Source organism: Mastomys coucha, unplaced genomic scaffold, assembly GCF_008632895.1.
Source record: "Mastomys coucha isolate ucsf_1 unplaced genomic scaffold, UCSF_Mcou_1 pScaffold18, whole genome shotgun sequence".
In the NCBI taxonomy this organism is placed as follows: domain Eukaryota; kingdom Metazoa; phylum Chordata; class Mammalia; order Rodentia; family Muridae; genus Mastomys; species Mastomys coucha.
In genome coordinates this window covers 89,121,661-89,132,380 of record NW_022196900.1, presented here as the reverse complement: position 1 = coordinate 89,132,380, position 10,720 = coordinate 89,121,661, and the positions used below count along the sequence as shown (strand labels likewise).

General features: G+C 48.9%; 1 protein-coding gene across 1 annotated transcript in view; it reads left to right on the top strand.

The window, feature by feature from the left end:
• Positions 1-4,081: 4,081 nt before the first annotated feature.
• Themis2 (thymocyte selection associated family member 2) overlaps positions 4,082-10,720 on the top strand; it is a 12,565-nt gene continuing 5,926 nt past the window's right edge. The window contains exons 1-2 of the mRNA XM_031378943.1: positions 4,082-4,234; positions 8,142-8,282. Of these exons, the coding sequence (XP_031234803.1) occupies positions 4,141-4,234; positions 8,142-8,282 (235 nt within the window). The 5' untranslated portion in view covers positions 4,082-4,140. The remainder of the gene's footprint in view (positions 4,235-8,141; positions 8,283-10,720) is intronic.

Genomic DNA, 10,720 nt, shown 5'->3' with positions numbered 1-10,720 from the left:
CAGCCTGGTCTACAGAGTGAGTTCCAGGACAGCCAAAGCTACACAGAGAAACCCTGTCTTGGAAAACCAGAAAAAGAAAAAGAAAAAGAAAAAGAAAAAAAGAAAAACAAAAGAAAAAGAAGAGAAAAGAGGATGAAGAGGTGGAGGAGGGAAAGGAGGAGGGAGAAGAACGGGAGAGGGGAGGAAAGATAAGTAAAAAAGAAAGAAAAGAAAAATGAGACACAGTGTCTTACTGTGTAGCTCTGGCCAGCCTTGAACTTGCTATATAGACCAGGCTGGCCTTGAACTCACAGAGATCCACCTGCCTCTGCCTGCTGAGTGCTGAGCTTAATGGCATGGACCACCAGCCTTGTCAAAAATAAGTAATATATGTAACACGTATTTTCAGGCAGGGTTTCATGTATCTCAGGCTGATCTTGAACTCACTGTGTTCAGTTTGATCCTCTTGCCTCTACCTCCTAACACCATGCTCCATTTATGCCCTGATGGGGATTGAATCCAAGACTTCCTGCGTGCCGGGAAGACGTCTACAAACTGAGCTACAGCCCTAGCCACAAGAAGTATTTTTGAAAATGTTATTGTTTGTTTTTGAGACAGGGTCTGACTATGTAGCTCTGGCTGGCCTGGAACTCTAGGTAGGCCAGGGTGGACTTGAACTCACAGAGATTTGTATACCTCTGCCTACAAGGGATGGGCTTAAAGATTAAAGATGTATGTCACCGTGTCTGGCTTTTTAAAGATTTAAGACTGTACGTGTGTGTGTGTGGGGGGGGGGCTACAGAGAGGCCAGAAGAGGGTGGTCTCTGGAGCTGGCCTTACAGGTAGCCATGAGCTGACTGACTTGGGTCCCCTCTGCAGGGAGCATTGTTCTTAACTGCTAGGGCATCTCTCCAGCCCCAAGGACATTTTAAAATTGGAAACTTTTCGCTCTTAGGAGTTTCTCTCATTTCTAACTTTTCTGTGGTAATTGCTAGCAAAGCCTGCTTCTGCTTTGAATAAAGTGGGAGGAAGGATGGAGAGATGACTCAGAGGTTAAGAGCATTTAGTACTTTTGCAGAGGACCCAGGTTGCGTTCCTAGTATCTACATGGTGGCTCGTAATTGCCTGTAACTCCAGTTCCAGGGCACCTGACACCCTCTCTTGAGGCACAACTTGATGCAAGACACACATGCTGAGCTGGGCAGTGGTGGAGCACACCTTTAATCCCAGCACTTGGGAGGCTGGGAGGCAGAGGCAGGTGGATCTCTGAGTTTGAGGCCAGTCTGGTCTACAAAGTGAGTTCCAGGACAGCCAGGGCTACACAGAGAAACCCTGTCCTGAAAAAAAAAAAAAAAAAAAAAAAAAAAAAAAAAAAAAAGGCAGACACACATGCTGGTAAAACACTCATAGACATAAGGCAAAATAAGTAAAACTAAATAGGATTCGTTTCAGTTTCAATTCATTTTTATTTCATATGTATTGACATTTTGCCTGCATGTCTGTCTGTGTTGAGGATGTCAGATTCTTGGAACTGGAGTTACCAACAACTGTGAGCTGTCATGTGGGTGCTGGGAATGAACCTAGGGTCCTCTGGAAGGGAAGTCTTAACCACTGAGCCATTTCGCCAGTCCTCCAATTTTATTTTACTTTTTTAAGTAAATCTGGAAGCTGAATATGGTGGCACATGCCTGTAATCCCAGTATTTGGAAGACTGAGGCAGGAAGATCATGAGTTTCTGGCCAGCCTGAGCTACAAAGCTCATCTGAAAAATTATAAAGTAAAATACACAATGATTAAAAAATAATTAAAAGAATCTAAAGACATCAGGATAAGCCTCCAAAAGTCCTGTGTTCTTAGCTTCACAATTCCCTAGGCATCCCTGAGTGCAGGAGCCTCCTTCCTTCCTCCATCCCTCCCCTCCTCTTCTCTCCCCCTCCTCCCCTCCCCTCTCTCGTGCTCCCTCATCTTCCCATCCCTCCCCTTCTCTTCTCTTCCCCTCCTCCCCTCCCCTCTCTCTTGTGCTCCCTCATCTTCCCATTCTTCCCCCCCCCTCCTTTCCTCATGCTCTCCTCTCTTCCTCCTCTCCTCCCTTTTTTCCCCTCTTTCCCTCCTCGCCTCTCTCCCTTGTGATCCCTCATCTTCTCATTCCTCCTCCCTTGCCCTCCCTTCTTCCACCCCTGCACTAATGCTGTGAAGATGGAGGGATTCCTGGTGGTCTCCTCCATGTCCCGTGATCCTTGGTGAAATTTTCATAGTATCTGTTAATATGAAAATATTCAATCCATTATGGAAAATTCTAGAAAACAGTCTAGAGACAGTAGATAGCCCTTCACCACCAGGGTTCCCAGGAGCCATGAGAACTTCTGTTTTTCTACTTACATATTTTTTTTTTTTCAGCCAAAAGGAAGTCAGTTTCCACTCCATCTTATTTCTTAAAATAGGAGGCAGGGCATTAGGAGAAGCTGTCTTCTGTTTTTGTTTTTTTTGTTTTGTTTTGTTTTGTTTTGTTTTGAGACAGGGTTTCTCTGTACAGCTGTCCTGGAACTCACTCTGTAGACCAGGCTGGCCTTGAACTCAGAAATCCGCCTGCCTCTGTTCCCAATGCTGGGATTAAAGGCGTGTGCCACCACTGCCCGGCATGTGTTCTGTTTTTAAGCTAAGCTCTCATGACGGCCATGCTCTTTATAACCCAGGGATGACTTGAATCCTGAGCCTCCCAAGTGGCACTGGGATCACAGCCTATGCCATGGCACCATTTTTACTTACCAGTGTCAGAGCTATCTCTGCATCACTAGAGGTGTCCAGACAGAGGGCCATGGTGTATCTGGGAATGGACAGGGCATATCTTCTTCTTCAGATCCAAAGGGTAAGGCTGTGTATGTCCTAAGAGACCCCAACTACACCAGGGAACTGTGTACCTTGTTTGAACTTGGGGTGTTGTGGAAGAGGCATTTGGGCCCGTGTCAGCTGGGGAAGTGGGGTCTTTTTTTTTTTTTTCCATTCAACATCTTCCTGGCCTGAAGTCATTAAGTGGTACATGCCTGTTATCCCAGAACCTGGACGCATCAAGAACATCAGGAGTCTAAGGAAGCCAGCCTCAGCTACACCGTGGGTTATGTGAAATCCTGCCTTAAAACCTGAAACAAGGCAGAGGATGTAGCTCACTTGGTGGAGTGCTGGCTTCAAATGGATGGATGCTTCGATCCTCAGCACCTAAGAGAGTAAGTGTGTGTGGCCATACACATTTTAGATAGTGGAGGAAGGAAGGTCAGAAGAAGTTCAAGGTCATCTTGAACTTGATTTTGAGTACAATTTGTGCTACAGGATATTCTCTCTGTCTTTGTCTCTGTCTCTCTGTCTCTCTGTCTCTGTCTCTGTCTCTGTCTCTCTCTCTCTCTCTTTCTCACACACACACACACACACACACACACACACACACACACACACACACCAGATCTCTGGGTATCAAATTATCAAGTCTTTTTTTGTTGTTGTTTTGTTCTTTTGTTTTTTTCTCCTTTGAGACAGGGTTTATCTGTGTAAAATTATCAAGTCTTGATGTTAGATCTGTTCAATGGAGCAAAATAAAGAAAGGTGTGGGAATCGTTTGGTCAATATGACCCAAGCTAGAATTATCTGGGAACCTCTGTTGAGAAAATGCCTCCATCAGACTGCCAGTAGGCAAACCTATAGTGTATTTTCTTTATTTATGATTGATGTGGGTGGACCCAGCCCATAGGGTGTAGGTAGTGCCAACCCTGGGCAGGTGGTCCTGAGTTGTGTAAGAAAACAAGCTAAGTAAACCAGGCAGCTGTGTTTCTATATGGCTTCCCGGTCCCTGTATCTCTCTATCTGTCTTAAGTGTTTCTGCTCTGACTAATCCCTGTGATCACAGAGTTCTAAGATAATAAACCCTTCCCTCCCCAAGTTGCTTTTGGTCATGGTGTTTTATCCCACCAGTAGAAACCCTAAGAAATGATTGATTCAATTTTAGGTCGGCGGGGGGGGGGGGAATAAAGTCCCCACTCAAGAGTTTAGAGAACCCTGTGGGGCTCCTACCAACCCGACCCGGGGGGCGTGGTCTCAGTGGGCGTGGCTTCCGGAGTGTCCTCTGCAAGCTGCAGACTGGTCTGCGCAAATCTAGTCCGGACTGACGCGACCATGGAGCCGGTGCCGCTGCAGGACTTCGTGAGCGGCCTGGACCCCGCCTCCCTTCCGCGCGTGCTGCGGGTCTGCTCCGGGGTCTACTTTGAAGGTGAGCGGGCTCTGGGTGGAAGAAGCCAGGTATAATGGGATATGCCTGTAATGCCAACACTGGGAAGTTGTGGCAGGAGGATTGGCTCGAAGAGTTCGAAGCTGATTCCAGGTCAGTTTGGGCTACAGATTTAGACCCCCGAGGAGTTTGGGGGTTGAATTCAGACGCTGCTCCTTGCCCGAAGCTTATGAATCCACACCAAAAGGCGCCACCTCCCTGCACTTCAGCTTTTGTCCCGCGGGTGATGACAAGTCCTGAGTTTAACACAGATTTTTTTTCTCAACTGAGGCTCCTGGGTAATTCTAACAGAAACTGAGTGGCAGCTAGGCAGAGATGGCCTGAACAGTCTAGGAAATCCTATCTCAAGCAACACGAAGAATTATAACAATAAATGGATAAATAAGTGGAGATAACTCACCCATTGTGTCAGGCAGGTACTAGGGTGCTCACTATTATTGGGGTTGTTTTGAGAGGGACCTTGTTTTTGTAGCCCAGGCTGGCTTCAAATTTGCAACGATCCGTCTGCCTCTCCCTGAATTTGCCATGCCTGGTTTAGTGTTAGTTTTTCTTTCTCTCTCCCTCTCTCCATTCTCTTTTCTTATCTTCTTTCCCTTTCTGCAAGAATCCAACCCAGCGTCCTCCGTAGTTCGTTATTTTAGCGCCAGATCAGCCCTCCTGCTGAGCTCTCTGATCCTTGCCTCCATGTCTCCCTGTTCCTCTGTTGGATTCTCAGATGGAATGGTCCTCCCCTCACAGGGAGCCTTCCCCGCCTTTTGCCTGCACATCTGCTCCTTGCCCACTGCTTTCCCCTGATTCATAGCAGAGAAGAGATGGACATAGCAGGACACAGCCACCAGTTACTAGCCAAATAGCAGGTGATCAGGGACTGACCACTTGGGTAAGGGAGGGAGGAAAAGGGACCCACCAGACTGCTCTGTGGAGGACAGAGGAGAGAGAGGTGGGAGATGCTGAGATTCAGGGCTCCTCCCTCAGAGAGCAAGCTTCTTGTTTGCCTGCTTCATCCTGCTCCCTGGAGTGAGGGAACCAGGCTCTGCCACAGCAGCCGCCAGCAAAGTTCTTCTGGTCAAGTGGGTTGTAGACCAAGGAGGATCACGCAAGGGTCACCACAGTGAGTCTCTCTGGTCCTTCGGAATCTGATGGAACCCTGAAGTATGGCTCTGGGAACCTGGTTATTCTTTCTCCAGCTCAGAACATCCTCCCAGCGTCTCTTGCTTACCTGTGTCACAATACCGGGGTTTCCTCATCTGTTCTGACCTGGGGTGCTGGGAAGTGGAAGAACTTGGGGTGATGTGAGGACAGACGGATGTCACCGAGTGTCTGTATGCAAATGAGGTTAACAAGTGGGTGGATGACCATACGGGCAAGGTGTGGAGGAATTCCTGACCACGTGGAATTCCAATTTTGGAGGTAAATACCCTGGACTTGATAGCCCAAGTTCTGCCTACTACTACCCTCACATCTCCCTCCTCCCACCTCCTCATTACCGGCCCTGCTGCTGATAGGACCTGGACCATCTTACATCCTAGACTAGTACTCTAGCTAGTTCTTAGCTGAGATCCTTAGCATTTGGGGGGGGGGGGAGCAGGTTAAGGCAAGTTCTTCTTGTGTAGCCCAGACTTCTCCAGACTGAGTCCTGTGGTTACAGATGTGTACCACCACAGCTGGCCTTCTGAGCCTCTGTTTACATTTATTGATCGATTGATTGTTGAGGGGCATGCATGTGTCCCAGTGTGCATGTGAAGGTCACTTTTGTCTTCTATTTCTTCCACCATATGGGCTTGGGGAAGGAAGTGTCTTTACCTGACGACATCTTGCTGGCTCTCTTCTGTTATTTTTGAGGCTGACCTGGAGCTCCCTGTTTAGCCAAGGGTGAGCTTGAGTTCCTTCTGCTCCTCTTTACTGATCATTGGAGGGGCTGACGCCACCAGTCTGAGCTATCACTTTTAGGAATGAGAAACTGCTGTCGCTACTTATTTAGAAAAGGGAAACTGCTGGCCCCTTCCCGGAAGAGCAGTCATGTATCTTCAGGGCAGTGAAGCGTCAGTAACACTCGGCACGGGGACAGGTATATATAACTCCGTGGCTAACAAGCTCTTCTGCCCCAAGGTCCACCGCTGGCCCACTGTGTGCACTTTCCTGGGGGATTAGGGTGAGGTTTACACCAGTTTCTCCCGGCCCTGTGAGCAGCTCTCCTAAGGCTTTCCCTGGGGGTGGGGCTCCCGGTGGCCAAAAGGTCCTGTCCCATCCTCTGCCACTGGACCCTGGGCACACAGCACTGTGAGATCTCTACTGTTTAGCTTCCAGTGTTCGCCACAGCTTTAGCACTGTGCATCAGGAAAGTGGCTGTGGAATTTGGAGGTGTCACTCAGAGCCGCTCAGAGCCTCGATCTCCTCTGCATCCTCTTAAGAGCAGCTGGTAGGCGGGGTGTGGGGGTGTGCTTGCTGCCAATCATGACAACCCCCCCGCCCCCCGCCAATCCAATTCCTGGGTCCCACTCGGTGGAAGGAAAGAACTGACTCCCACGAGTCATCGTGACTTCCACACCCATGCTGTGGAATGCAATCAAGATAAACAAAATTCCAGGACATCCAGGGCTACACAGAGAAACCCTGTCTCGAAAAACCCAAAACAAACAAACACAAAAACAAAAACAAAAAAAAAACCAAACAAACAAAAGCTAAAAGCAACTCATTGGGACGGGGGATGTAGCTTAATCAGTACGGTGCTCATCTAGCACACATGAAACCCTGGATTTGATTCCTGGTACTGCAAAGAATTCGGCAAGGTGGCGTACACCTGCCATCCGAGCACTCTGAAGGTAGAGGCCGGAGGATCAGCAGTTCAACGGCATCCTTAGTAGAAAGAGTTCCAGGACAAGCTGAATGACTGAAGAGTCTGCTGAGAAAGAGAGAGAGAGAGAGAGAGAGAGAGAGAGAGAGAGAGAGAGAGAGAGAGAGAGAGAGAGAGAGAGAGAGAGAGAGAGAGAGAGAGAGAGAGACAGAGAGAGAGAGAGACAGAGAGAGAGAGAGAGAGAGACAGAGAGAGAGACAGAGAGAGACAGAGAGAGAGACAGAGAGAGAGAGACAGAGAGAGAGAAGAGAGAAGTGTGCATCTTACTGCTCACTCATCTGAAGCAGAAAGCAGGGTGTGGGAAGAGCTAGGTGCCCGCCTGACTGTCTGTATCCATGTCAAGCCTACCTACCCTGAGCCTGATTTTGTAACTGTAATACGGGAGTCGGGAGTCACTAGCTAGTTACTGCTTCACGGGTGGAATCCATCCCCAGAGGCTGCAAGGATGTTGAAAGAAAGGGACCCTGGGCTGGAAAGATGGCTCAGCGGTTAAGAGCACTGACTGCTCTTCCAGAGGTCCAGAGTTCAATTCCCAGCAACCACATGGTGGCTCACAACCATCTGTAATGAGAATCCAATGCTCTCTTCTGGTGTGTCTAAAAACAGTGACAGTGTACTCATGTACATAAAATAAATAAATAAATCTTTAAAAAACGAAAGAAAGAAAAGAAAGAAAGGGACCAGCCCTGGTCATGCACTCACTCCAGGAGAGCGGCGAGAAAGGGCACCATCAGGCCTGCCGTGGTCAGAGACCATGTAAGCTGTCTGAGGATGGCTGGCTGAGCCAGCTACCCTTTAGCAGGAAAAAAAAAAAAACACGGAAGAAGCCCGAGGCTACAGCTGGAGTGGAGGGGGCGGAGCTAGAATACTTAACGTTTGGAATATGTCTGTTTGGAACCCAGTCCAGTCCCCAGTACTTCGAAGTAGAAAGGGAGACATGGCCGCAGGAACGGCTGAGCGGAGTTTGTGCGGAACAGAGCACACAGGCCACCCAGGCCTTTGCCAAAAGCGGAAACCGAGTCTGTGTTTCCACAGGTTCTATCTATGAGCTCTTTGGAAATGAGTGTTGCCTCTCCACGGGGGACCTAATCAAGGTCACTCATGTCCACCTCCAGAAGGTCGTGTGTGAGGACCCAGAGACGGGTCAGACATTGGAGCTCGACCCCAATTTCACAGGTAAGGCGTGCACTCCCCCTGGTGTCCTAGCACCTTGTAGGTGTATCTTGAGTCACTTGTGGGCGGGCTTGCCACTCTCTCAGCACACCCTTTGTATATGAGGGTGACATATCTACTGTTAGGTAGCCACAAGGCAGGCCAAAGGCATACTCAGAGGACATCCCTGAGTCTAGCTTGTCCCACCCTCTTTGGATCACATCTGCCTCTAGGTCTTCAGGTTTTGGCCTTTCTGTTTGCTCACACATTCACTCATCAAACATCTCCTGACACCCCACATGTTCTGTGGGGAGATGGGTGTGTGAACTCAGGATGAGCTAGACTCTTCTGGAGTGACAGTGAGCGAAAGAAGACAAGGGCCCATGAAGCAGAAGCAGCTCGGGGTGGGGCGGGTCTGTAGAGGCTCAAGCAAGAGGTGATCCCCAGCTAAGGGGGCGTGGCGTGCGCCCATCTGATGCCTGAGAAACCCTGGGGCAAAGAGCTGTGGAGGCACATGCCTGGATTCTAGCCTAGGAGAGGTAGAGATTGAAGACCGGGAAGTCGTGGCCAGCCTTAGCTTCATAATGAGACAGTCTAGGACGCATGGGACACCATCTCAAAAGTGGTCAGGGAGGAACTGACGACCTAGCTCAGCTGGTAGGCGTTTATCTCCAGCACTGCATAATCCAGCTGTGTGTGTGGCACGGGCCTGTAATCCTAGAAGGGAGGCAGAGGCAGGAGGAGTAGGAGGAGGTCTCATGCCTGGGAGAGATAAGCAGCAGCTGCTGCGGCCAAGCCCGGTGATCTGAGTTCAATTCTGGGCACCTATATGCTGGAAGGAGAGAGTGACTCCTACAATTAGTCCTCTGTATGCTGTAGCATACACATGCATGTACACATGAAATAAACGTGATTTATTTTATTTTGTTGGTACAAGGTATCGCTGTATATAGCCCTGGTTGATCACCATGTAGATCAGGCTGGTCTCAAACTCATAATGATCTGTTTCCTGAGCTCTGGGACTTAAAGGCATGCACTGCCACGTCTGGCTTAAATGTGTGTGTGTGTGTGTGTGTGTGTGTGTGTGTGTGTGTGTGTTTTAACTTAAAGAAAAATGAAAGATCTCTTTGGAGGGCTGGAGAGATGGCTCAGTGGTTAGGAACATTGGCTGCTCTTCCAGAGGACGTGAGTTTAATTCCCAGCACCCACGTGGCAGCTCACATGGATTTCAATGCCAGCCTGAGATCCATGCTTGAAAACAAGCAAGCCACACAGAAAAAAAAAAAAAAAAAAAAAAAAAACCCTGAGGGGTTCGGTTATATTCAAAACAGGAGGTGTGTTGTGTGTGGCTGGGAGCAGCGTAGGTGGAAAGCCTGATACTGGGGCCTCAGCTCCCTCCTCTGATGGGAGCCCTTGGACTTGATGTGAGCTTTGAGGAGGAGGTAACAGAGTGGAGGAGGGGCTGACCCAGAGCAGGCACAGTCTGAACTCACGTGTGTGCACAGACATATACAAGCGCGTGCATGCTCTGGCGGCAGCTGGACATGAGCAGAAGCTGGTCCCTTAGGCTGGACTGACACACTTTCTCCTGGGAACATGTTGAGGAGCTTACGGCTTTTCAGATATTCAAATGAGGCATTTCCCCCTGTGCTCTTGAGGGCTCAGTTTATTTACAGAAGACTTGCAGCGCTCCGACACCTGCAAGTGGACCCAACAGCTATATACACATAAACATACAGGCCCGTCACCCACACAGAGGTGCACATGCAGGTCCACACCCGCACACACATACACATAAACAGATACCTGGGTGTGTAGACATGTCTGCTTGGCACGCTTTGACTGTAGCCTGTGGGCGTGGCACCTCTGACCAGATACCATTTCCCCTAGAGAGCATTTGCTCGAAGAAACACTTAGAGGGTAGTGATCAAAGTCCTGGGACTTAATTTCAATCCCAAGCTATTGTCTAACCCACAGTTCAAATCCGAAGTCCACCAATCGTCCTGAGGATGCCCGGCAGCTCTCCCTCTGCCCACGAGCAAACTCAGAAAACAGACGTTCTCTGCTCTCTGTCCCTTAGTCTGTTTCAGATTAGAATGTGTCCTTATGCTTTCCTTGTCTTCATTAGAACTTTTTTTTAAAAAAAAAAAGACTTATGTATTATACGTAAGTACACTGTAGCTGTCTTCAGACACACCAGAAGAGGGCATCAGATCTCATTATGGATGGTTGTGAGCCACCATGTGGTTGCTGGAATTTGAACTCAGGACCTTTGGAAGAGCAGTCAGTGAGCCACTGACTGCCATCTCTCCAGCCCTTGGACTTTTTTCTTTAAGACTCCAGATCATAATCCCAGCACTTGGGAGGCAGAGGCAGGCAGATTTTTGAGTTTGAGGCCAGCCTGGTTTACAGAATGAGTTCCAGGACAGCCAGGACTACACGGAGAAACCCTGTCTCAAAAA